General features: G+C 45.8%; 1 protein-coding gene across 8 annotated transcripts; it reads right to left on the bottom strand.

Moving 5' to 3' along the window:
- Positions 1–64: 64 nt before the first annotated feature.
- Positions 65–27,881, bottom strand: sec31a (SEC31 homolog A, COPII coat complex component). Of its 8 annotated transcripts, XM_042302124.1 has the most exons (30): positions 27,567–27,878; positions 26,805–26,884; positions 25,671–25,794; positions 24,791–24,989; positions 24,414–24,509; positions 24,075–24,215; positions 22,494–22,636; positions 22,038–22,137; positions 21,748–21,909; positions 21,364–21,516; positions 20,926–21,156; positions 17,137–17,211; positions 16,973–17,014; positions 16,263–16,328; positions 15,197–15,742; positions 14,630–14,714; positions 14,335–14,513; positions 13,930–14,056; positions 13,336–13,481; positions 13,069–13,242; positions 12,748–12,960; positions 10,649–10,750; positions 8,969–9,074; positions 7,925–8,230; positions 7,141–7,182; positions 6,128–6,186; positions 2,140–2,373; positions 1,821–1,940; positions 1,572–1,643; positions 65–1,460 (listed from the first exon to the last, which is right to left on the bottom strand). In XM_042302124.1, the coding sequence occupies exons 2-30, from the start codon at positions 26,881–26,883 to the stop codon at positions 1,281–1,283; spliced, it is 4,302 nt and encodes a 1,433-aa protein (XP_042158058.1). In that variant the 5' UTR covers position 26,884; positions 27,567–27,878; the 3' UTR covers positions 65–1,280. The 8 variants fall into 8 exon arrangements, with proteins under 8 accessions (XP_042158058.1, XP_042158061.1, XP_042158059.1 ...); XM_042302127.1 differs by lacking the exon at positions 10,649–10,750 and having other exon boundaries at positions 27,567–27,881; XM_042302125.1 differs by lacking the exon at positions 7,141–7,182 and having other exon boundaries at positions 27,567–27,876.
- Between the last annotated feature and the right edge of the window lie 78 nt (positions 27,882–27,959).

Raw genomic sequence — 27,959 nt, 5'->3', positions numbered from 1 at the left:
ACCTTACAGTAGCCTAATGTATCATGATAGAATATTGGAGAGCTGAGGAAAAATAGACTGCACATGATTTGTGAAAGCATTTATTATTATTTTTACAAGTTACATAGTTAAATCTAATGTACATACATATTAGGCCTAGTACATATGAGGGAGGGCAGGCAGAGATTGTTATAAAAGCTAATAGGGACTCTATTTTGTAAATACATAACATTACAAATTCAAGATACTAAAAACGCCAAGGTCAAGGCTGAAGATGGAGCTAGACAATCAAGACACATACGTTTCATTCTCCGTTCCAACACACTCGCATTGCATTCAGACACTGCATCCAGTATCAGATTAGTTAAATGTCCAGTACCAACTAATTGGCCAGTATTTGTAAACGGAAAGACAATTAGTCTATTAAAACATGACATCCAAGCTGTTTATGACAAACATTAATTAGTAACATCTGAAAGCAACTGATATTAAAACAATGAAGCAGCAGGTTTTAAATAAATACTATTTATTGAAAATATTGCATGTTGTCAATTTTAAAAAATTTCCCATTTGCAACGTAAGTGTATTTCTGATCTTACCAGGATGGAGACAAATAGACTGTTTAATCAAAAGCCTAAATCATACTGAAGACAAGAACTGAGGGAAAGAAAATGGACGCTGTCGCGTGAAATTCATGGCATGACGGACCATTATAAAAAGCTAGTTCCCTCGTTATTAAACCTGACAATAATACCCAATTAAAACAGTCTGATGATGATCCCTGGCATATTATCTTAGCATGGATTCCTCCTGTGTTTTAAAGTACAGTCTCTGGTTAAAAGGGGAGTAACCCCCATTGCACTCTGCTCTGTTTGAAAATCATGATTACACTAAAAATGAACAAGAAAACAAAAATATGATCCTCAAAACTGGGTTGTTTGGCTTTTTAACATATTATCCCAGTGACAACGATAAGACTGGCAATATCAATACATCTTGGTCCTAGGTCCCGCATGTGTATACTGTAGTGATACTGGTGGCATGGCTTGTGTTTGAGTTGTAAAAGAGAAGGGGGAGGGGTCTCTTGAGTCCAGAATCTGATGAAGAAGTTGATCGGACAGTTATGTCATAAAATCTCATGATTCTACAGGAAGTATAATATCTGCACTGGGAGCCACATGGAATTCCCACTGATTAAAACACCTGGCTCCCTACGTCTACTTCCTGGCCTCTCATGACATCTCTGACCAATCCTTCTCCATCTCACCTCAGACTGAGGAGTGGGGGAGGGTCTCTCCTGCTCAGACCCCCAGTTTGTTGGCTTGTGTCAGCACCACCTTGAGCACAGGCATGAAGGCAGACGTCTCGCTGAAGTTGCTGCTGCTCACTATATGTGTGTGGATGTTGAGGCTCTCCACGTAGGATCGAGACTCGATGCACTGCACCATGTTGTGCAGGCCCCCTATGATGGCTGGGGAGAGCTAGAAGGAAACAGAGAGAGACGAGAGAGAAAGTGTGAGAAAGAGAAATCGAGAGGGATGTGCGGTGTAAGCGCAACATTAACACGGAATTTTTGAATTGTTCCAACTCACGGTCTGCTCTCGTAGCTTGTCATAGAGGGCCTCAAGGCGTTTGTTGGCGTCATCCAGCTTCCTCTTGGTTTGCTGTGGGGAGAGAGAAATATGATGAGACACGCATATCAACAGCCCTAAGCTGAGGGAGTGTTTGAAGAGGAAGTGTGAACAATTTTACACTAATGATATAACTTGAGGAAAAGTAGTTGTACGTGACGATTTATGAACTCCAGAGATAATCTGACTCGATAGACACGCCGCACTCACAGGATCGGTGGCAGCAGCCAAGCACTTGTGGATGAGGCCCTCAAAGGTGTTTTTCAGGACCAGGTGCTCATCGGGGATGGGCTTCATGGTTATCTTCTCAGCAGGGATGGACTGCAGCGGCTGGAAGGTTAACAGAAACACAGCACATGGGTTTTAGACTAACTCTTAGGAATTGTTGTGGAGCTTTCTAAGTTGCAAATTGTACCACGTTAAGAGCTTTGAGGCCATATTGCACTACCAGTAATGTAATCCACTAGCAATATGTTTATCATAATTTCAATGAGGAATACACCAAATGTATGTAGGACTAGACCAGCACCTGTATGGTATCTCCAGTCGGGGCTCCGGGCGCTCCCTCCACACTTCCTCCACGCGTCTTGAGCATGCCAGGGTTCATGGGTGGGGGGGCCATCTGCTGCTGCATGCCCTGGTAGGGGGCCTGGTTCTGGGCCTGGCGTGGAGGCATGTAGGGGGGCTGCTGGGGGTCCCCAGCACCAAGGGGAGAAAAGATGGGGGCCATGATGGGGGAAGGAGGCGTGTAGTTCTCTGGAACCTGCAACAGTGGAAAGAGTGTGTAAAGTACACTGAACTAAAATATAAACATGTAAAGTTTTGGTCCTATGTTTCATGAGCTGAAATCAAAAGATAGCAGAAATGTTCCATACGCACAAAATGCTTCTCTCATGTTTTGTGCACACATTTGTTTACATCTGTGTTAGAGAGGAATTTCTCCTTTGCCAAGATAAGGCAGAGCCCCACCTGTTTGAGCCCCACATTTAATTGTTTTGTGGGTTTGATTACAGGCTGTAATAAAAATATACACAGTGGGGCAAAAAAGTATTTAGTCAGCCACCAATTGTGCAAGTTCTCCCACTTAAAAAGATGAGAGGCCTGTAACTTTCATCATAGGTACACTTCAACTATGACAGACAAAACAAGGGGGAAAAAATCCAGAAAAATCACCTTGTAGGATTTTTAATTTATTTATTTGCAAATTATGGTGGAAAATAAGTATTTGGTCACCTACAAACAAGCAAGATTTCTGGCTCTCACAGACCTGTAACAACTTCTTTAAGAGGCTCCTCTGTCCTCCACTCGTTACCTGTATTAAATGGCACCCGTTTGAACTTGTTATCAGTATAAAAGACACCTGTCCACAACCTCAAACAGTCACACTCCAAACTCCACTATGGCCAAGACCAAAGAGCTGTCAAAGGACACCAGAAACAAAATTGTAGGCCTGCACCAGGCTGGGAATACTGAATCTGCAATAGGCAAGCAGCTTGGTTGGAATAAATCAACTGTGGGAACAATTATTAGGAAATGAAAGACATACAAGACCACTGATAATCTCCCTCGATCTGGGGCTCCACGCTAGATCTCACCCCGTGGGGTCAAAATGATCACAAGAACGGTGAGCAAAAATCCCAGAACCACACGGGGGGACCTAGTGAATGACCTGCAGAGAGCTGGGACCAAAGTAACAAAGCCTACCATCAGTAACACACTACGCCACCAGGGACTCAAATCTTGCAGTGCCAGACGTGTCCCCCTGCTTAAGCCAGTACATGTCCAGGCCCGTCTGAAGTTTGCTAGAGAGCATTTGGATGATCCAGAAGAAGATTGGGAGAATGCCATATGGTCAGATGAAACCAAAACTTTTTGGTAAAAACTCAACTCATCGTGTTTGGAGGACAAAGAATGCTGAGTTGCATCCAAAGAACACCATACCTACTGTGAAGCATGGGGGTGGAAACATCATGCTTTGGGGCTGTTTTTCTGCAAAGGGACCAGGACGACTGATCCGTGTAAAGGAAAGAATGAATGGGGCCATGTATCGTGAGATTTTGAGTGAAAACCTCCTTCCATCAGCAAGGGCAAAGATGAAACGTGGCTGGATCTTTCAGCATGACAATGATGCCAAACACACCACCTGGGCAACGAAGGAGTGGCTTCGTAAGAAGCATTTCAAGGTCCTGGAGTGGCCTAGCCAGTCTCCAGATCTCAACCCCATAGAAAATATTTGGAGGGAGTTTAAAGTCCGTGTTGCCCAGCAACAGCCCCAAAACATCACTGCTCTAGAGGAGATCTGCATGGAGGAATGGGCCAAAATACCAGCAACAGTGTGTGAAAACCTTGAAGACTTACAGAAAACGTTTGACCTCTGTTATATACCCTTTGTTGGCAATGACAAAGTATTGAGATAAACTTGTTATTGACCAAATACTTATTTTCCACCATAATTTGCAAATAAATTCATAAAAAATCCTACAATTTGATTTCTGGATTTTTTTCTCTCTCATTTTGTCTGTCATAGTTGAAGTGTACCTATGATGAAAATTACAGGCCTCATCTTTTTAAGTGGAAGAACTTGCACAATTGGTGGCTGACTAAATAGTTTTATATACAGTGGGGCAAAAAAGTATTTACTTTTTCATGTTATTTTGTCATTAATACGTGTCACATCAGTTTGCAAACTATGTAAATAAAACTGTATATCATTGAATTAATAAAGATGCATACAAACAGTCTCTTTGTTTTCTTGAGTAAGGCAGCTCCAAAATGCAGCCTAGCTAAGTGCTTTCTGTGGTGGTGTGTACTACTCCCTTCACAGAACAGCGCAAACTGGCACTAACCAGAATAGAAAGAGGTGGGAGACCCCGGTGCACAACTGAGCAAGAGGACAAGTACATTAGAGTGTCTAGTTTGAGAAACAGACACCTCACAAGTCCTCAACTGGCAGCTTCATTAAATAGTACCCGCAAAACACCAGTCTCAACGTCAACAGTGACGAGGCGACTCCGGGATCTTCAGTTTCTTGGCAATTTCTCCCATGGAATAGCCTTAATTTCTCAGAACAAGAATAGACTGACGAGGTACGGAAGAACGTTCTTTGTTTCTGGCCATTTTGAGCCTGTAATCGAACCCACAAATGCTGATGCCCCAGATACTCAAGTCTAGAGAAGGCCAGTTTTATTGCTTCTTTAATCAGAACAGTTTTCAGCTGTGCAAATATAATTGCAAAAGGGTTTTCTAATGATCAATTAGCCTTTTAAAAAATGATAAACTTGGATTAGTTAACACAACGTGCCATTGGAACACTGGATTGATGGTTGCTGATAATTGGCGTCTGTACGCCTATGTAGATATTCCATTAAAATTATTATTATAATATACACTGCTCAAAAAAATTAAAGGGAACACTTAAACAACACAATGTAACTCCAAGTCAATCACACTTCTGTGAAATCAAACTGTCCACTTAGGAAGCAACACTGATTGACAATAAATTTCACATGCTGTTGCGCAAATGGAATAGACAACAGGTGGAAATTATAGGCAATTAGCAAGACACCCCCAATAAAGGAGTGGTTCTGCAGGTGGTGACAACAGACCACTTCTCAGTTCCTATGCTTCCTGGCTGATGTTTTGGTCACTTTTGAATGCTGGCAGGCCACAAATGTGCATGTGTCTGCTCAACCGGTCAGAAACAGACTCCATGAGGGTGGTATGAGGGCCCAACGTCCACAGGTGGGGGTTGTGCTTACATCCCAACACCGTGCAGGACGTTTGGCATTTGCCAGAGAATACCAAGATTGGCAAATTCGCCACTGGTGCCCTGTGCTCTTCACAGATGAAAGCAGGTTCACACTGAGCACATGTGACAGACGTGACAGAGTCTGGAGACGCCGTGGAGAACGTTCTTCTGCCTGCAACATCCTCCAGCATGAACGGTTTGGTGGTGGGTCAGTCATGGTGTGGGGTGGCATTTCTTTGGAGGGCCGCACAACCCTCCATGTGCTCGCCAGAGGTAGCCTGACCCATTAGGTACCAAGATGAGGAACTCAGACCCCTTGTGAGACCATAACTTGTTTTAAGGACATTACATTAAAGTTGGATCAGCCTGTAGTGTGGTTTTCCACTAATTTTGAGTGTCACTCCAAATCCAGACCTCCATGGGTTGATAAATTTGATTTCCATTGATAATTTGTGTGATTGTTGTCAGCAAGTTCAACTATGTAAAGAAAGTATTTAATACAAATATTTAATTCATTCAGATCTAGGATGTGTTATTTTAGTGTTCCCGTTATTTTTGAGCAGTGTATATACATTTTTTTTTAAATCAGACATTTCCAGCTACAATAGTCATTTACAACATTAACAATGTCTACACTATTTCTGATCAATTTGATGTTATTTAAATGGACAATTGTTTGTTTTTTTAATCATGTGTCCTGGAGAGCTATAGAGCAAGGTTCAGTGACCACAGCATGACAAAGTATAATTGATTGTGTGATTGGTCTCACCTTCTTCTTCTTTGGCACTCTGTTCAGGGTAGGCGGGTCGTTCCAGCCATTCTGTGGGCCTGTTGACAAGCAGAGAGAAAACCATCACACACACCTGTCTCTTCACTACAGTCTGGGTGCCACGGGCCCTGTACTCACACGTGCTACATTGTTAGCTAGCCTTGCTAACGCTAGTTGGGCAAGAAACAACCACAGTTCGACTGGCACCTAGGCTACTCACAGCACAACACTACATATTTCATACTGCATCAGCAAGACAATGAGCAAAGAATGTTTTATTTTTGTCATTTAGCAGACCATCTTATCCAGAGGTACTTACAGGGGCAATTAGGGCACAATATATTTTTCACCTAGTCGGCCTGGTGATTCGAACCAACCTTTCGGTTCCTGGCCCAACGCTCTTAACCGCTAGGCTACCTGCCACAGTTGGATACATTTCTTGCCATTTGTGCAAATTACCAAAAACAGCTCTTTCAGGCTAAATGTATTGGTATTTGAGTGCAGCGTAGCCTGGGCTGACCCCTAAATATAATCACCATGATCCCCCCCCTGCCTGTCATTTTCATCAGGATATTGCCTGCCCTAGATAGCCAAGCAAAGCTCCGAATCAGACCAATCTGACTAACTTACCAACCCAATCATTCTCGCTTTACGCTCCTGCCCAGAGCACCACACATCTGGGTGAACCAACTGACTCTCATATCCATGTTTACCTTTCTATCAACAGCAACAATGACGATTATGTCCTTGGTACTTCAGGTCCATGAAAAAGTTGATTATGTGATAGCGCCCGTTAAAAATTAGCTGGTTAAAAAAAAATTGCTACAGATTCCTTGATTGAACATTCACCAGAAAACAGAATTGGCAGCGCAACAGAAGCGGCAACGCATCACATTGTTGATCATCGGGGATATTGGCGAGCGCTTTTGATTAAATTGATTGGTATAATCTGGTCAGGCCGGTCATTTACAGGCAGTAATTGCATAAGGTAGCAGAGCGGTCTTTCAATTCACCTTCACCTTCCATGAAACAGGTAGTGTCTGGATTATATCCCTCTGTGGACGAAAAAAAAAAACACTCTAGAACAGTTCACCGAGCCAACAGAGCATAGGTGAGAGATGCTAATGGAGTTGATAGCTAGGGAACTAATAGCATACTCAAAATGTGTCGTTAGTGAGTGTTACTGTACCTGTAAATGTTTACAACTAATAAAGTCCCATTTCATTTAACAATGCGCTAATGCTAACAACATTAACACCCCTCACACAATTCGGACGTGACCATGTTAATAAGGACCCGCCATATTTCAGAGGAGTAACAGTGTCTCAGTTGAGAATTGTTACCTCCGCTTTCCCCACCCAGGGAGAGAGAGAGAGGTGCGAGAAATAGGCACGGAACAGCAGCAGCCATTGACAAATCTGAAGGCCGTCTGTGCTCGGCTACACTGTGCTCACTAAGCAGATAGCTAGCACACACACACACACTCCTGGCTCCGCTATGCCCTTACAGTTGGACACCGTCTAAACAGCCGCTTTCGGTCACTTACTCCATTCAGACTAGTTTAATATCCGCCATTAGCTTCCTATGCTGGTCTCTGACCCGACACTTGACATTCCCTGTCCACATTTGGCCCGGCCATTCAAACAGAACTATGGCTATGTTCCAACACCCACACTAGCATACCACTTTAGAATACAGGTCCAATACACTGCTTCTTTCTGAGGGGTATTGTAGTGTGGATCCTTCGAACAGATCCAGTCACACCTGTTCTCCCAGAGGCCGGATCAGGCTGTGTACCTGAGGATCCGGTTGGTGGGAGCGGCGGCATGTACGAGGCAGGCGAACCCGGTCCGCCATGTTGGAAAGACGCTCCAGATGACAGAGGAGGAGGAGAGAAAGGAGGAGCGGAGGACACAGGCTGGCCCATGGAAGGAGGTGGGTAGAGGGGTTGTTGGGTGTATTGGGGCATGAAGCCTGGGGCTGGGGCTTGGGGTGAGGAGGAAGAGAAGGAGGGAGGAGGAGGAGCAGAGTACTGGAGAGGTGAATAGATAGCTGGGCCACCAGTGCCAAGGTTGTACTGGCTGGCCGGAGGGTAGGCTGGGGCTTCACAGGAAAGAGAACAGCATGCATTAGTCACACTGTTACGTTAAAGACTAACTGGAACAGTGCTCTCTGGGGTCCTTTAGCAGTAGTAACAAGCATTCTAATTCTTAGCAGTTCAGGAAATGTGAAACGGAAACATTTCCTCTTAATAATTACAATCTGGTAACATTACAGAAAAATGCTTCAACTTTGTTAGAACTTCATTCAAAAGTGTGTAGACGTTTATAGATAGACTATCAGGCATGAAAGATTTGTTATTCAGAACAGGACATCATGCAGAGAGCGAGAGAGTTAACAGCCAAACATTCTCATTCTCAATTAGAAAACATGGCCATAGAAGGCTCAAGGCCGAGCTAATTAGCAAAGAACTTTCGAAAGAGAGAACACTGGGCAAACATTCTCCGCCAGAAAATGCTTGGTTTAAATGTAGAAAAACGGGGCATCGAAGTCAGACTATCTGTATGTAGAATACCCAAGGCTAGCACCTGTACCTGATTCAGAGGGGTTGGGTTAAATGCGGAAGACACATTTCAGTGGTACAACTGACTAGGTATCCCCCTTTCCCATCTGTATGTGCGAAGCCACGATTAGCTCTTGGCGCTACGCAGTGTATCCTCCAAACCGGTTGGTGGTGGCAGACACACACACACTTCTAGGTGTTCAGGCTGCCATTTCCCTCCTACACGAAGAAGAGAGTACCTATAACCTGAAAGTGGTAGTGATGTTCGAGACACTTACGCTGGTACTGATGTGAGTACATGGGGGGGTATGCAGCAGACGAGGATGCTGGGGGAGCAGCTGACCCAGAGGGAGGCATCCCATACATGGGGGGTGTCGGCTGAACCTGCAATGATCGACAGGACAGACACAAAAGATGACATCACAGACTCAAGGGCTGCCTTCCAAATGGCAGCCTAATCCCTATATATTGCACTACTCTTTAACAGAGCCTTATTCCCTGGCCTATAAAGTGCATTATATAAGGAATAAGCTTCCATTTGGGAAGCAGCTAGGATCATAACCACGACTAGGGCTGGGTTTCATTCCAGAGAGAATCTCCCTCGTCAGGTCTTGTTCACTCCCCTTCACAGATCTTAAAGTAACTGCCCAGTAATAATATATGAATATGAACTTTAACTCATATCCAAATACTGTTTTTGTATTTATACTCGTGTGGCCAAAGCATAAATTGGAGGGGGAAAAAAAGGCAAAAACACTTAAAAACCCCACCTCAGAACGTTCCAGAAATGCTTGCCATTTCCTCATAGAACATGTCATCTCCCCAAGGGGGATGAACTGGCCAATCATTGGTCTAGAGCAGAATTATCTGGCCAATCAGCAGTCTACTAGCACAAATATTTTTTGTGACCGATATATGCCCACACCTTCCAAAAAAAGAAAAGCTGCATTTTAACATAATTAGTCAGGGGGAAAATATTTCACTCATATTGTAAGTAATATTTCATAGAAAAATCAGGAAACACTGGGCAGTTATATTCAAGACAACTAGATAGATGCACAAAATAGTTTAACACAAGAGCAGTGAGTGAATCAGAAACAAGAGAAGCGGGACGCGGACTGGAGAAAGAGACATGTTTTAGAGCAGTGCCTCTTAAATCCGGTCCTGGGGACACAAAGGGATGCACTCCATTGTTTTTGCAATACACACCTAATTTAAAAATCATTAAAGCTTGACGATGGGCTGATCATTTGAATTAGCTGTGTAGTACTAGGGCAAAAACACAAAGCCCTTTGGGTCTCCAGGACCAGAGTTAAGAAACACGGTTGGATCAGGTGCTCCACACGGACGTGCATGACAAACCACACATAGAGCCAGAGTGGGTTGGGGTATGAACAGGGTGTCATGCATTACTACAGCATCCGCAGTAAGTGACCAGCTGGTGTGGGGACCATGGGAACAGGGTGGAGATTTGTCTTCCAACAGACGGGAGTCATGATGCGACACGTGTTGCAAGGAGCGGCGCAGAAAGCCGTCGCACTGTCTGGAGTACGACAACGGGGGTTGGAGCTGTGTGTGGGGGTCAGGTAGAGAGACAGACTAGGGTCATGCAGTTATGGGGAGGGGGGGGGTCAGTGGCCCTGAGGTGAGAGGTCAGGGGGTACATGGTTGTGACCCTGTGCTTGGTATACATGCCAGGTCTACGTCGTACCACAATAGCAAGAGCAGCGCTTGCAACACAAGAGAGTAGCAACGTATTGACCCATAGTAGAACCACAGCATGTCCCCCCCCCAAATTTTTATTTATTTAGCTGTTACAATTAGATTTCAGAGTTAGTCAAGATTGAGGAATATTGAACATAAGCCCAAAAAGCTGAAGCACAGTTGCTGGTGTGGTACACGTGTGTGTGTGTGTGTGGTCACAGCCATCGTCAGGGCTAGTGTGTGTGTGTGTGTACCTGGGGCTCTGTGGTGGCAGGGCCTAGATGAGGAGGAGGGACACTGGGGAGAGCTGTGGGAGTTTGGTTACTCCAGGAGGTAACTGTAGAGGCAGACCTCACCTGGAGAACACACACATACACACAGTCCGCATGGTACACACACACACACACCAATGATGAACACACAATGGAGGAGCCCCGATAAAAACAACCCCAGCTCAACACTAGAGGTCGACCGATTAATCTGAATGGCCGATTGATTTTCATAATCGCTAATCGGCATTTTTGGACACAGATTGTGGCCGATATAAAAAAATTTTTTTAAAGGTTTTACCTTTATTTAACTAGGCAAGTCAGTTAAGAACACATTCTTATTTTCAATGACGGCCTAGGAAAGGTGGGTTAACTGCCTTGTTCAGGGGCAGAACGACAGATTTTTACAGTGTCAGCTCAGGGATTCGATCTTGCAACCTTCTGGTTATCACCTGCCTTACATTGCACTCCACGAGGAGCCTGTGTGGCAGGCTGACCACCTGTTACACGAGTGCAGCAAGGAGCCAAGTTAAGTTGCTAGCTAGCATTAAAGTTCTTTTAAAAAACAATCTTAACATAAATCGCTAGTTAACTACACATGGTTGATGATATTACTAGTTTATCTAGCTTGTCCTGCGTTGCATATAATCGATGCGGTGCCTGTTAATTTATCATTGAATCATAGCCTACTTCGCCAAATGGGTGATTTAACAAGCGCGTTCGCGTTGCACCAATGTGTACCAAACCACAAACATCAATGCCTTTCTTTAAAATCAATACAAGTATATATTTTTAAACCTGCATATTTAGTTAATATTGCCTGCTAACATTACTTTCTTATAACTAGGGAAATTGTGTCACTTCTCTTGCGTTCAGTGCAAGCAGTAAATGCAGCAGTTTGGGCCACCTGGCTCGTTGCGAACTGTGTGAAGACTATTTCTTCCTAACAAAGACAGTAATTAATTTGCCAGAATTGTACATAATTATGACATAACACTGAAGGTTGTACAATGTAACAGCAATATTTAGATTTAGGGTTGCCACCCGTTAGATAAAATACGGAACGGTTCAGTATTTCACTGAAAGAATAAACGTTTTGTTTTCGAAACTATAGTTTCCAGATTTTACCATAACGACCTAAGCCTCGTATTTCTGTGTGTTATTATGTTATAATTAAGTCTATGATTTGAGATTTGATAGAGCAGACTGACTGAGCGGTGGTAGGCAGCAGCAGGCTCGTAAGCATTCATTCAAACAGCACCTTCCTGCGTTTGCCAGCAGCTCTTCGCTATGCTTCAAGCATTGAGCGGTTTATGACTTCAAGCCTATCAACTCCCAAGATTAGGCTGGTGTAACCAATGAGAAATGGCTAGCTAGTTAGCGGGGTGCGCGCAAAATAGCGTTTCAATCGGTGATGTCCCTCGCTCTGAGACCTTGAAGTAGTTGTTCCCCTTGCTCTGCAAGGGCCGCGGCTTTTGTGGAGCGATGGGTAACGATGCTTCGAGGGTGGCTATTGTCGATGTGTTCCTGGTTCGAGCCCAGGTAGGGGCGTGGAGAGGGACGGAAGCTATACTGTTACACTGGCAATACTAAAGTGCCTATAAGAACATCCAAGTCAAAGGTTCATGTTAAAAGGAACCACCAGCTTTCATATGTTCTCATGTTCTGAGCACTTTTACTTTATTCTCCAACATTTTGTTTTTGCATTATTTAAACCAAATTGAAGAGGTTTCATTATTTGAGGTTAATATAATAAATCCATAAAATCAATTTAAGTTAAAATAAGTGTTCATTCAGTATTGTTGTAATTGTCATTATTACAAATAAATATAAGAAATATATATATATACATTTGGCCGATTAATCGGTATCGGCTTCTTTTTTTTGGCCCTTCAATAATTGGTATCGGCGTTAAAAATCATAAATCGGTCGACCTCTACTCAACACCATCAGAGTCAGCGGCCGTCGGCCACACAACATGTGGGAACAAGACCAAAAGGGCACCCAGACAGCATCAGAATCAAGAGAGGATCATCAACCACTTAGGGGCTAATGAGGAGGCTGTGTGAGTGACTATCACTTACCGGCTGGTAATACTGTTGCGGTGCGTTGGCAGCGGCAGGCACAGGGGCTGGAGCGTGCTGCTGGGACACCATAGAAGGCTGGGCAGGGGTGAAGAGCTGCCTGGGCTGGGCAGCTGTGGGCTGAGGGGATGGGAGTTGGGCTACTGGGGCTGCAGCAGGAGCCTGTTGACCCAGAGCTCTGCTGAGACGGTCACGCAGCTGCTGCACCGCAACCTGGAGGGGGAAAAAAATACTGCCGAATTAGAAGCAGTAGAATGGACATTACGTTCCGGTTCTGAACGAGTAACCCGAGGCAGATTGTGGGACAAATGTATCATTCACCTGCTCTGTGTTCTGGGGCAGGTATGCAATGGCGTTGGTGAGGCTGCCCTGGGAGGCCAGCAGGCTGGCATACTGACTCATCTTCTCCCCCAGTAGAAGCCCCACAGCAGAGGGATCAGACTCCTGGTTCTGCTCTACCGCCTTGCGGAGCACCACCACCTTCTCGACCAGATCCTGCCGCAATACAAACATTACATAGAGTTGGATCCACACACACACACACACACACAAACCAGACGTACACACTCCACACACACACCCGCGTACCTGCAGAGAGAGAGGGCAGTGTCTGTCCTGTGCTCTGGTCCAGCAGGTCACCAGTTTCTCCACGTTGCCAGCGCAGATGTAACACAGACAAGCCTGAGCCTGCAGCGTGCAGTCCTCCACAGCCTCCAGTCTGCAGCCCAGCAGGTCTACAGAGACAGCAGCACAGTTGGGTTCAAAATTCACAACTGGTTCACACGGCAGCAAACGCGACAGAAATGGAAAGAAACTTTGAAAGGGAAGGCCAGTGAGGGAGAGTGTGAAAGGCTAAGAAAGACCGTAAAAGGCCCCGCATGGTCAATCCGTCGTCTGCATTGATCATGCAGCATTTACTGTGATACGGCATCTGCAGAAGTCAGGGCACTCATACTTCTTGCGCGTCGCTGAGGAGAGCAATTGTGAAGGAAGTGAGCTTGTGTTTATACAGGACCTCCCGCCCCCAACCAATCATGTACAGCGCGAAGCTATACGGAGCTCTTCGCATTGTTTCAAATGTACAAAATCTGGGAGGCGCACGGCGATGCAGGAGCAAGCATAAATTGGCTTTAAGGGAGTGTGTGTGAAAGAGGGAGAGAGAGAAAGTGTGTCCGTTCCTACCACACAGAGAGGAGAACTCCTCGGGCTGAGCGTAGGTCATGACTGCAGCCAGAGCTTCCTTCCAGTTCTGCAGCTCACAGGTCTGCAGCACGTCACGCCAGTCCCTCATCACCACCGCACTGATCAGCTGTTAATCAAAAAAAATAATCTAAATCGTCAATACCGTAGACCTCCCTCTGATCAGCTGCGAGACCCAATAACGGCCATAATCAATATTGTTCACGTCCCTCTGCCAGTTCCTCATCCCCACCAATCAGCTGCAGGAGACACTGAAAGTAAATCAGTAGCAGAACAGTAGCAAATACCACGGATCAACTACCTGATCACATGACCATGACACTGACTGACATCATGGTCACGGTGCTCGTCACCTTGGTGATCTTGCAGTGACCAGTGCTGGGTTACCTTGGTGATCTTGCTGTGAGTCTTGGTGAAGTACTTCCTCTGTGTTTTCTCCAGAAGCTCCGCCCCTCCGGCGATGGCCAGGATGATGCTGTCAGCCATGCGGTTGTCATGGAGACAGAGTTCCACTGCGCCCTGGAAGTCCCCCGTCAGTAGGGCCTGGGTGATCAGGCCATCCACGCCTGACGGGACAAACCAACAACGGTTTGCTTTTTAAAACTTCGACAAAAAACAGCAGCACGCCGTCAACCTAAAACCTACAAATAAGAGATTCAGATTGATATTGACGGATCGTTACCTTGACTGACGCGGAGTTTAATGCCTTCTGGGACTGGAGCCTCCCCTGGTAGGCTGGCCTCTGCCTCTGCTGGTGGAGCCGCCTCCTGACAGACCAGAGGGGGAGTTGATCAAATGTTATTTGACCGAGAGCAGTACCGTCCCTGGAGTGTCAGTACAATTCCAACTACTGCGTAAATCTGTTGATGTCAACGGGAGACTTACTCGGAAGCATAACGACGCAAAACAAGTGTTAATCCGTACCGCCATACCATCTACTCAGAGCTTTACATATAACCATAAAACAGCAAAGGGAAACTAAATGAACAGGTGTGAGTCTACCCCAGAGAGAAAGTTGAAGTTGAAGGAAAATAGGGGGGGTAAAAGAAATTGGGCGAGTTACTTATAGTTAGAGATGAGACACTATGTGAAAGCAATGTCACAACATAACCGGAGCAATATAATGACATAGCAGCACCAATGTAATAGGTTTACAGTTTTAGCGATGAACAACGATAACGACAAAGCAATAACAGTACGATGCGCCACTCTCTCTCTGGGATGGACTGACGGGATGAGAAGAAGGTACCTCCTCCAGAGGAATCTCTTCATTTACTGGCATCTCTTCCTGGGCGATGGGCTCAGCTCCAAGGGCTTCTGTCAGGTCTACTTCTGCTGCCAATGGTTCCAGACGTCCTGTCACTTCCACTTCTGCTGCTGGCTGGAGGTTTGTAGCAGCGATGAGGTCAAATGGATCTTCCGTTTCTGGTTCCGGAGCAGGTGTGAGTTCCACTTCTACTGCTGGCTGGAGGTTTGTAGCAGCGATGAGGTCAAATGGATCGTCCGCTTCTGGAGCAGGTGTGAGTTCCACTTCTGCTGCTGGCTGGAGGTTTGTAGCAGCGATGAGGTCAAATGGATCGTCCGCTTCTGGTTCTGGAGCAGGTGTGAGTTCCACTTCTGCTGCTGGCTGGAGGTTTGCAGCAGCGATGAGGTCAAATGCGTCTTCAGGCGGGAGTCCAGGGTCTGCTAGAGGCTGCAAGGTGGAGACAGGAGGAGCCAGGTCCAGCTGGACTGCCGACTGCAGACTGGGCATTGTTGATGTCGGGTCGAAGCCGGGTACAGCCTGTAAGTCCACCTGGTTGAACGCAGAAACAGGCTGTAAGTCGACTTGGTTGAACTGAAATACAGGCTGCAAGGGCACCGGGTCAAATTCTAAGACATGCTGCAAAGCTACCTGGTCAAATTCAGATTCAGGCAGTGAGTTCACTTGGTTGAACTCTGTTGGAGGCTGGAGGGTAAAGGGGGCAGTGGGATCAAACATGGGTGCTTGCTGCAGGTCAGCTGGGGGGCCAGAGCTGGGGGGCCAGAGTAGGGTCAGACTCTGGCAGGAGAGCAACGGGAGCAACAGGGGGAAGAAGCTGGGGTTCTGCGCTGAGGTCAAGAGTAAGAACAGGCTCCGATTGGAGGACAGGCATAGGATCAGAAGCTGAAAGGTCACCGCTGGGCGGGGGGGCAAGCTCTGGCTGGGGTCCAGGTTCGGGCTGGAGGGTGGGCTCAAGCGGCGGTTCGGGGGTGGGCTCAACAGTAGCAGCCTCAGGCACGGGAGGAAGGACCTCAGGCTCAGTGTTGAGCTGGGGAGCGGGAAAGGGCACTACCTCTGGTTCTGGTCCAGGATCAGCCTCAGGTTCAGGCACAGAGGTGGGGGCAGGAGCAGTGGCGGGCTGCATACATTCATACAGCAGGAGGGGAAAGGAGTAGGAGAGGAGAGCCAGATTCACAGAGTTCAGCAGAGCCATTCAATTGAGAGTTGTAGATAAATTATTAACAGAATCACTGACATGTTGGAAACCCAACAATATTCATAAAACATCATTGTGTCCATTGAGATATTAGTACCGTTAAGCAATGTTACAAAATATCCTTTAATTTTAGCAGTAAATAGCATTAAGAATCAGATGAGAAAATAGCATTGTCTTGCAGATAATATATATATATATATATAAATAAAAAGGTAGAATTGAAATATGTGAGGTGAAGTTCTCCAAATCATATTCAATGATGATCTATGGCAAAAGTCAGGAAAGCAATTCAACGATGTTCAGCGCATGAATAAGAAACATATCCTTTTCTTACTTCACAGAAACTGTATTGTGAAACCTAGAGTTAGTGAAGTTGGACACTTTCCCAATGACCTACCACTTCCCTGTTTGAGCAATGAGACCAAAGCTACAGAGAGTGAATGAGCAGATGTATGCTCTGCATTACCATCAACTTTACCGCATACTGAACCGTATTCCATGTTGTTCATCGAATTGTCACAACTAAGGAATTATACATGTTTCTTCCACACACACAAAGTCCTTACCTCCTCAGGCTGAATAGGTTCTCCCTCTAATGCTGCTGCAATCTGTGAACAAAGGAACAACCCCAGCGGAATTAAACCAGGCTGACAGACCGCATTAGGACCAGACAGACAACAGACTGACATGGCCTGAGGACATTCAGTGACAGTTCATTTCAAAACCTCACCTTTGCTGCTAGCTCCTCCTTCTTGTATCCCAAAAGCTCCAGGTATTTTCCACGAGCATCATTCTCAAAGTTAACCTGAAAAAAACATTTCACTTTGGTAGTTTATTATTTATTTTACCTTTATTTAACCAGGCACTTGCCAGTTAAGAACAAATTCTTATTTTCAATGAAATCAAATCAAATTTTATTTGTCACATACACATGGTTAGCAGATGTTAATGCGAGTGTAGCGAAATGCTTGTGCTTCTAGTTCCGACAATGCAGTAATAACCAACAAGTAATCTAACTAACAATTCCAAAACTACTGTCTTATACACAGTGTAAGGGGATAAAGAATATGTACATAAGGATATATGAATGAGTGATGGTACAGAGCAGCATAGGCAAGATACAGTAGATGGTACCGAGTACAGTATATACATATGAGATGAGTATGTAAACAAAGTGGCATAGTTAAAGTGGCTAGTGATACATGTATTACATAAGGATGCAGTCGATGATATAGAGTACAGTATGTACGTATGCATATGAGATGAATAATGTAGGGTAAGTAACATTATATAAGGTAGCATTGCTTAAAGTGGCTAGTGATATATTTACATCATTTCCCATCAATTCCCATTATTAAAGTGGCTGGAGTTGAGTCAGTGTCAGTGTCAGTGTCAGTGTGTTGGCAGCAGCCACTCAATGTTAGTGGTGGCTGTTTAACAGTCTGATGGCCTTGAGATAGAAGCTGTTTTTCAGTCTCTCGGTCCCAGCTTTGATGCACCTGTACTGACCTCGCCTTCTGGATGATAGCGGGGTGAACAGGCAGTGGGCTCGGGTGGTTGATGTCCTTGATGATCTTTATTGCCTTCCTGTAACATCGGGTGGTGTAGGTGTCCTGGAGGGCAGGTAGTTTGCCCCCGGTGATTCGTTGTGCAGACCTCACTACCCTCTGGAGAGCCTTACGGTTGTGGGCGGAGCAGTTGCCGTACCAGGCGGTGATACAGCCCGCCAGGATGCTCTCGATTGTGCATCTGTAGAAGTTTGTGAGTGCTTTCGGTGACAAGCCGAATTTCTTCAGCCTCCTGAGGTCGAAGAGGCGCTGCTGTGCCTTCTTCACGATGCTGTCTGTGAGTGGACCAATTCAGTTTGTCTGTGATGTGTATGCCGAGGAACTTAAAACTTGCTACCCTCTCCACTACTGTTCCATCGATGTGGATAGGGGGGTGTTCCCTCTGCTGTTTCCTGAAGTCCACAATCATCTCCTTAGTTTTGTTGACGTTGAGTGTGAGGTTATTTTCCTGACACCACACTCCGAGGGCCCTCACCTCCTCCCTGTAGGCCGTCTCGTCGTTGTTGGTAATCAAGCCTACCACTGTTGTGTCGTCCGCAAACTTGATGATTGAGTTGGAGGCGTGCGTGGCCACGCAGTCGTGGGTGAACAGGGAGTACAGGAGAGGGCTCAGAACGCACCCTTGTGGGGCCCCAGTGTTGAGGATCAGCGGGGTGATGATGTTGTTGCCTACCCTCGCCACCTGGGGGCGGCCCATCAGGAAGTCCAGTACCCAGTTGCACAGGGCGGGGTCGAGACCCAGGGTCTCGAGCTTGGAGGGTACTATGGTGTTGAATGCCGAGCTGTAGTCGATGAACAGCATTCTCACATAGGTATTCCTCTTGTCCAGATGGGTTAGGGCAGTGTGCAGTGTGGTTGAGATTGCATCGTCTGTGGACCTATTTGGGCGGTAAACAAATTGGTGTGGGTCTAGGGTGTCAGGTAGGGTGGAGGTGATACGGTCCTTGACTAGTCTCTCAAAGCACTTCATGATGACGGAAGTGAGTGCTACGGGGCGGTAGTCGTTTAGCTCAGTTACCTTAGCTTTCTTGGGAACAGGAACAATGGTGGCCCTCTTGAAGCATGTGGGAACAGCAGACTGGTATAGGGATTGATTGAATATGTCCGTAAACACACCGGCCAGCTGGTCTGCGCATGCTCTGAGGGCGTGGCTGGGGATGCCGTCTGGGCCTGCAGCCTTGCGAGGGTTAACACGTTTAAATGTCTTACTCACCTCGGCTGCAGTGAAGGAGAGACCGCATGTTTTCGTTGCAGGCCGTGTCAGTGGCACTGTATTGTCCTCAAAGCGGGCAAAAAAGTTATTTAGTCTGCCTGGGAGCAAGACATCCTGGTCCGTGACTGGGCTGGATTTCTTGCCACATGCCTCGTGTCTGAGCCGTTGAATTGAGATTCTACTTTGTCTCTGTACTGACGCTTAGCTTGTTTGATAGCCTTGCGGAGGGAATAGCTGCACTGTTTGTGTTCGGTCATGTTACCAGTCACCTTGCCCTGATTAAAAGCAGTGGTTCGCGCTTTCAGTTTCACGCGAATGCTGTCATCAATCCACGGTTTCTGGTTAGGGAATGTTTTAATCGTTGCTATGGGAACGACATCTTCAACGCACGTTCTAATGAACTCGCACACCGAATCAGCGTATTCGTCAATATTGTTATCTGACGCAATACGAAACATATCCCAGTCCACGTGATGGAAGCAGTCTTGGAGTGTGGAGTCAGCTTGGTCGGACCAGCGTTGGACAGACCTCAGCGCGGGAGCCTCTTGTTTTAGTTTCTGTCTGTAGGCAGGGATCAACAAAATGGAGTCGTGGTCAGCTTTTCCGAAAGGAGGGCGGGGCAGGGCCTTATATGCGTCGCGGAAGTTAGAGTAACAATGATCCAAGGTTTTTCCACCCCTGGTTGCGCAATCGATATGCTGATAAAATTTAGGGAGTCTTGTTTTCAGATTAGCCTTGTTAAAATCCCCAGCTACAATGAATGCAGCCTCCGGATAAATGGATTCCAGTTTGCAAAGAGTCAAATAAAGTTTGTTCAGAGCCATCGATGTGTCTGCTTGGGGGATATATACGGCTGTGATTATAATCGAAGAGAATTCTCTTGGTAGATAATGCGGTCTACATTTGATTGTGAGGAATTCTAAATCAGGTGAACAGAAGGATTTGAGTTCCTGTATGTTTCTTTCATCACACCATGTCTCGTTAGCCATAAGGCATACGCCCCCGCCCCTCTTCTTACCAGAAAGATGTTTGTTTCTGTCGGCGCCATGTGTGGAGAAACCCGCTGGCTGCACCGCCTCGGATAGCGTCTCTCCAGTGAGCCATGTTTCCGTGAAGCAAAGAACGTTACAGTCTCTGATGTCCCTCTGGAATGCTACCCTTGCTCGGATTTCATCAACCTTGTTGTCAAGAGACTGGACATTGGCGAGAAGCAATGCTAGGGAGTGGTGCACGATGTGCCCGTCTCCGGAGTCTGACCAGAAGACCGCCTCGTTTCCCTCTTTTTCGGAGTTGTTTTTTTTGGGTCGCCGCATAGGATCCATTCTGTTGTCCCGGTTGAAAGGCAGAACACAGGATCCGCGTCGCGAAAAACATATTCTTGGTTGTACTGATGGTGAGTTGACGCTGATCTTATATTCAGTAGTTCTTCTCGACTGTATGTAATGAAACCTAAGATGACCTGGGGTACTAATGTAAGAAATAACACGTAAAAAAACAAAACACTGCATAGTTTCCTAGGAACGCGAAGCGAGGCGGCCATCTATGACGGCCTAGGAACAGTGAGTTAACTGCCTGTTCAGGGGCAGAACGACAGATTTGTACCTTGTCAGCTCGGGGGTTTTGAACTTGCAACCTTCCGGTTACTAGTCCAACGCTCTAACCACTAGGCTACCCTGCCTAGTAAAAGACAAGCAACAAAAACAACTTCCGTTTTAACGACACAAGTCCCCATCCTTACCTTCAGGAAGGACCAGACGGTCTTCTCAAACTCGTTCTGGGCCGAGTCCATCTTCTCCTGGCAGAAGTCAACGAAGCTGCCAGCAGCCAGTGTAGCCTGCAGCTGGGCAGAGCGCTCCAGGAAGGTCGTCTCCGTAATCACCTGACTAATGTGAACCACATGAGCCGTGGGCTGCTGAGGCTGTTGGGGATTGGGCTTGATGTTCTCCAACGACACCAGCTTACCACCAAACTGGATTTTTTTTTTTTTGGGGGGGCAGGAAGTGAACTTATTAGCACCATTTCAACATATTGATAGAATGTCTTTAGTGAGAGAGACAAGAACCAGCAGCAAAGAGTTGCCAGGAGGAGAGATGTACATGTGTCACTCGGCAGTATCATCATACATCCATGAATACAACTTGACAAAGATAGCAAAGAATTGAAGGCAGTGACTCACAGCGAAGGAGGCCCCCACGGGCCTGCGGATCCACTTGGGGGGCTTTTTGAGGGGGGTGATGGTGGTGGAGGCAGGCGGGGCCTGGGAAAGCTGCAGGGGGGGCAGGGTCTGACCCATCCCAAATGGATCCATATTGCCAAATGACGTGCTGATCTAGAACATAGACATGCCACAGAAAGTAAAATATACATTTTTTCTCATCTTTTTTTTTAAACAGGTTATGTATTCATTCACATCAAGTGTCTCCAATGATGGGCTAAAATTGAAGCGAGTTTCCACTCCAAATCTCAGAATTCGTTGGAACTGCGTATGTAACCCGAAATGACCAACATAGAGGCCAGTTTCCAACCTCAACAGTGTTCATATGTGAAACTGTTTACCCACCGTGTCTGCCTGTGTCTGGCTGAAAGCCTGGCTGCTGCCCCCCATGATGGAGTAGATGCTGATGTGTCCGTCGAAGGCTGCGGCCGACAGCACCGCCGGGTTCCTGGGACACCACTGGATGTCAAAGCACCACTGGGTACTGGTAGGCAGCTCATACAGCACCTGGAGATGAAACAGCAGACAGGAATGCCTTTCTGGTTACATGTCTCCGTAATGATAATTATTAGCAGTGTGCTGTAGTTTGTAGTTAGGGACCATGCTAAGAATAGCGAGACCACACACACACTCACCTCGGCGGTGTTGGGGTTCCAGCAGAGGATTCGGTTGTCTTTCCCGCAGCTCAGTAGCAGCTCAGGGTCCGCCAGGCTCCAGGCGATGGCCAGGACACCTCTGACGAACACACAACCCCCCGCAGATTTAATTAGCATAATGTAATCCGATCACATTCGATCTAATGAACACTTGCAATTAGTTCTGACATGTCTTGGGTGTGCCCTTCTTTGTCACACCAGATTAGCGTGTTCTGATCACTCCTTAAATAGCAGTCATCCCCATCTCCCAGAGACCTCTAGTAACCAAGAACAGATTCATACCGCAGCCACATTCCTCCGTGATTTTCTCAGAGTTCAGCCTCAACGGCTGAACATGATTCCATCCAATACAAAAGTTTGGACCGTGACAGTCAGTGGTTTTGACATGACTTTCTCCAAGACTGGATACCAGATTCATTTGAAGTCATAATTTACCGTGTGTGGTTCTCCAGGACTTTGAGAGGGGAGGTGGCAAAACGCAGGTCCCAGATCTGGATCACTGGCATCCTGTCATCCTCCGAGGCCAGCACCAGCTGAGTAGCTACCTCGGGGTTCCATTCTAGCCCAGAGCAGTGCATCTGAACACACACAAGTTATTAATTTACTTATTATAATGAATGTGTGGTTCTCTTTCTGCCCATCTGTCACATGGTGTTAATACTATGTTTGTACCAAGGGTTGGAATCAGTTCAGGGAACAGAACCAAAAACAATTTTATGATTTGAGGAACAGAACCCGAACCGAAAGTGATCTATACTTTTCCGGAACAGAACCGTTAATTTAAAAGCTACGTTCTGGGCATTTTTTTTTCAGTTTCACAAAAATCACAACAAAGTGCCTATGCAAAGCCCTCACTGTCACTCAAATGTATTCCAGTGCCCGCCAGCTGAAAATCTTTGCCAGTGTCTGCGCGTGTAGGCCACCTGCCCTCTGAAGCATAAGTTACTGTAGCCTACTGACGACATTGCAAGCGTAATTCAGAAATTAGGGAGAGGTGTTTAATTAAAGAATGGATTTACTTTTTCAACGCTAGTTAAGGATACTACAGTTATCACGTTACACACGGCATTTATTAACTACAAAAAAGGCAAGGCGTGTTTTTAAATTCCAGTGCTGCTCTGCACACACAAGCTAGTTAACTAACGTTTGCTCTAGTCCAACGTTAAACCAACGCCGAGGTTGAAAGATATTCAAAGTTCCTCCATAGAAGCCGCTCCTCCGTAGGTGTAGCTCTGTGGGCCTGATTCAATAAGATGCCCAGCGCTTCAAGGCAAGCTTCCTCCATCCTTTCTCCTCAAAATGTATTTTGCATCTCACGCCCTACACGTTGACTGGCAGCACAGTGTGTGTGTGTGTCTTTCATTATTATTAAACCATGCGGTTATGGCAAAATACAATTTGCTCTTAACGACTTTCCTATAGAGATTAAAAATGGCTTACCCGCTCCACAGCAAGCTTCTCTATCCACACTGATTGGTGACGTAATTTAAATATTGAGGTATATGGAAAAATAAATGTATATATTTCAGAGGTTTTAAAAAGGAACAACAATGTAAATCGGAACCAGTTTATCATAACTTTAATTTGCCGGTCAGAAACAGTGGAACGAAACGAGAGAAAAAAACAAACACTTCTGGAAAATAATCTTGGTTCCAACCCCTGGTTTGTACTAATGTCAGAAGCCTCAGACCTATTCGGTTGCCAATCCTGTGTCTGTCCCAAAATAAGTGGCAAGCTTTTAACTGAAGGCGCTAGGAATACTTCCCACCCCCAAAGTTTACAGAAAGCTGCAGGCCAGGGAGAGGACTTTTAAACTGGAGATGAAAGTGGCAGACTGAGCCTTTAACAGCAGACAGACATGCATATCATCTGTTATGGTCACAAATTACAGACTGAGGCTTTAACAGCACAGACAGACAGACAGACACGGACAAACGTGTGTTTCTGGGTACCTTGTTGCTGGGTACAAAGTGGCAGACTGATCCCTAAGCAGCAGACGTGCTTTCCGGTACGTACCCTGTTGCTGTGGTCGCTGACTTTGATGATTAGGTCGTTCTTGCGGAGGTCCCAGATGGAGGCGCGGCCGCTGGGGCTGGCTGAGGCCAGGATGTGTTGGACCTGCCTGTTCCACGCCACACAGCTGATGTCCTCTAGTGGCTGAAATAAACAAAAAGGCCTGCTCACTCAAATGTTCCTCCACTATCAAATTACCTGGGTGCCGGATCCTCGTAGACAAGATAACATATGAACATTTTTAAGGAAAGCACTCCAAAAAAAAAAAAAGGTAAAATGTGACTACTTACGGTTTCCTTAATTAACCACGCAGAGACACGTTCTGGTGCCATTGGGTCTTACCTGAGTTTTAGGGCCTGGTGTCATCGGGGAGCCAAAGTTGTTTAGGTCCCAGATGTAGATCTCTGATTCATTACCTCCTGAAGCCACCAGGTTGTCCTGGGGAAGGGGAGATGGAAGTAATGCTTTATCATCACTAGCTAACATGGGGGGGGGGGACAATGTAAAGTACAGTAACGAACACAACGAGATACACTTGACAGAGTTGGCGGAACAGTCAACAAAAGGTCAGTAGACCAAAACGTTAGTATTCCAATAAAACAAAAGCAAGACGTTCTCAAGTGAGTTGAGCAATATCTCAACGTGCATATTATGCACAGAAAAGTATCATGCCAAAGCGGTTAGTGAGAGCATAGTTACAGTTAGTTCGGTGTACCTACCTGGAAGGAGTTGACATCAAGGGCTCTAACTGGCCCGCTGTGTTTGTTACTCTGAGCGATGACAACGTCACCGTGTCCAGCAATGATCTTGGCCGGGTCGTAAAGGATGACGTCGCCGTTCTCTCCCCCTGCGATGAGCACTCCAGATGGGAGACCCTGTGCATCCATGCCGTGGGGACCCCACGCCAACTTGTGGTATCTGATTGAGTGTGATAAGAGCAGTCTGAGATTTGGCGTATGTTTTCTAAACCTACCCAAGAGTTGACTTGCTCTGATGCTTGTTGTACCCTTGTCGGAAGCATTCACCAATCGTTGTTGATTGAATATACTTGTTGTTTGTTCCAGTAACCTGAGCTTTAACCACTACAGTTTTCACAACTACTATTCCCTACCCGGGTTTACTATACTACCTGAGATACCTGAAGAAATATAATTTACTAAGAATCCTGTTGAAAGAATGGGGGCTCTCGAGTGTCGCTGCGGTCTAAGGCACTGCATCTTTTGGGGCGGCAGGTAGCCTAGTGGTTAGAGCGTTGGACTTGTAACCGAAAGGTTGCAAGAACGAATCCCCGAGCTGACAAGATTAAAAAATAAATAATTTTTTTTAAATAAGAATTTGTTCTTAACTGACTTGCCTAGTTAAATAAAAGGTCAAATAAAAATCTAAGTGCTAGAGGTGTCACTACAGACCCTGGTTCGATTTCAGGCTGTATCACAACCAGCCGTGATTGGGAGTCCCATGGGGTGGCGCACAATTGGCCCAGCGTCGTCCGGGTTAGGCCGTCATTGTAAATAAGAATTTGTCCTTAACTGACTTGCCTAGTTAAATAAAAAAATAAAAACTGGGTTTGGGTTACAGCTAGTGCTAAGGTTTCACTACCTGTGAGAGGAGGAGTATGCTCCACGGAGCTTCATGTCCAGAGAAGGCTCGGCCAGGTCCAGCTCAAAGATCTCCAGAGAGGCGGAGGTACTGAAGGAGGCATCCAGCTGCTGGGCTGACGTACCTGGACACAGAGACAGACGGGTGAGCGGTCAGCAATACCTGACCAGGTAGACGCACTAACAGGACAGCTGTTCAGACAACAAATGTCTGTCAGTGCAACATGTACAGTTGGCGGTCTTGAATTATGGGATCCCTTGATGATAAGTAAAAAAGAATGTATAAAATAACACAAATACTGAGCTATATTGTATGCAAAGACATACTGGGAAATTATATTTAATACCAAAAAATTGCTCAGAGAAATAGATTGTGTAACATAATAATGGGGGGTGGGGGGTTAAAAATGATTGGATCCCGTTTTCAATATTCCCGCACCCTCCCCTTACAAGGATAACAACACTGAGCCTTTTTTATAAAATGTTTAATGAGATTGGAGAACACAGTGGGAGGGATCTTAGACCATTCCTCAATACGGAATCTTTCCAGATCTTTGATATCCTTTGTCTGTGCTTATGGACTGGCCTCTTCAATTCAAACCACAGGTTTTCAGTCGAGTTTAAGCCTGGAGACTGAGATGGCCATTGAAAAATGTTGATTTAGTTGTGTGCTTAGGGTATGGTCTTGCTGGAAGATTCACGTGAGGCCACATTCCAGCCTTCTGGCAGAAGCACGCAAGGTGTTTGGTACTTGGTCAAGTCCATGATGCCATTGACCTTAACAGGGGCACCAGGACCAGTGGAAGCAAAATAGCCCCATAACATCAAAGATCCATCACCATATTTTACAGTTGGGATTAGGTATTTTCTGCATTGCTCTTTCAAAAGTCAAACACCACTGGTGTGCGTGGCCAAATACCTTTATTTTTTATGACTATAGCACCGATTTCAATCCAAGTGCCAATGCCTTTGAGCAAACTCCAGGCAGTGCTATGGTCAGATGACATGAAAATAGAGCTCTTTGGCCACGCACACGAAAGGCCGGGTTGGCCTTCAAAAGAACGCATATGCAGAAAATACCTACTTCCGGTCGTCAAATATGTCCGAGATTCTCAGTAAAGTGTACAAAACATACCTGCTGCCAGGTACACAGGATGGTGCTGTGCTGGGCTCCAGCTCTGGATGGCCGTGCGGTTGATCTCTTTGAGCTTCATTCTGATGGGGAGAAAACAACCCAAACAAGAATTAATCAAGCTTCTAGCGCACAGAAATAACGGATCACAATAGATAATGAAATGGTCCTGAAAATGGTTAACCCTCTTCATCTACAGCCACAAAAAAAAAAGATGTGTAGGCTAGCGCCTGATAATCAACGTGCACAAATACAGAATAAGGGGACTGGATATGGTGTATCCGAACTGGGTATAGACTTATGGCTGTAAATAGGGTAGGTAGGGCAAAGGTGCATTCAAATGAAACAGACATTTTGAATGGATTTCGTGTAGTTACCGTTCCATTTTAACTGAATAGATAGCCAAGTCACACAAAAGGAACTTTCCATTCAAATTAGATGACACAGACAAGTTGTTTGTGTAGCAAATTAACCTCGATTTTTCGCTGGTACGGTAGCTAAAATAAGAAGCCACGCAGCTAATGCTAAAAATGCGTAGGTACCTTTCAGTGAGACTATGGCTCTGATAGTAGCACTTGATTCGTAAGAGAAAACCGACAGCTGCAAATAAATGGTTTCTGTCCTAACAAAATGAACTCAGTAGCTAGCTAACCAGTACAGTTATAGCGCAATCTGTGAGCTAGAAACTAGCAACATGGCCAGAAGACCTAAACGAAATACTGTCCAACAGGGTCACACATCTAGCTAATCCCAAAAAGTACTTACCTTCTCAGGTCTGTTCGCTCTTATAACACATACACAGTCGATATGCGTAAAAAAAAACGTTGATCACTCGTGCAAGGTCCTTTTTCTTATTGTGCAAGACTTAACAAACCGACAGCTCTCCGCTGCAGAATGCACATTCAATGAAATTCCACGTCCGCACTGGTCTTCGGCTCCATCAACGTGGCACAGTAATCTCCTCCTCCTCCAGGCACTTCCGGTGAACGTCGGCTTTGAACATTGTGCTGAACGTAGGCCGTATGTACATACATGTACTCAATTCATTGCAGCCCTACTGTACATGTCATTTGTAGCGAACACAAATAGGTTGCATACTTCATTAGGGAGTGCACCCTCTGCCGCAAGTGTCATCATTATAGGATATACATTGACACT

Source organism: Oncorhynchus tshawytscha, linkage group LG20 (genome assembly GCF_018296145.1).
Source record: "Oncorhynchus tshawytscha isolate Ot180627B linkage group LG20, Otsh_v2.0, whole genome shotgun sequence".
Taxonomy (NCBI): Eukaryota; Metazoa; Chordata; class Actinopteri; order Salmoniformes; family Salmonidae; genus Oncorhynchus; species Oncorhynchus tshawytscha.
This window is presented reverse-complemented; position numbering and strand designations above follow the sequence as displayed.

Coding starts and splice junctions, on each gene's coding strand:
- sec31a (XM_042302124.1), bottom strand. CDS start 26,883: ATGAAGCTCAAAGAGATCAACCGCACGGCCATCCAGAGCTGGAGCCCA. Junction 22,138..22,493: donor GTCCTGGAGAACCACACACG/GTAAATTATGAC, acceptor TGTGTTCGTCAG/AGGTGTCCTGGCCATCGCCT. Junction 17,015..17,136: donor AGGAGGAGCTAGCAGCAAAG/GTGAGGTTTTGA, acceptor CTTTGTTCACAG/ATTGCAGCAGCATTAGAGGG.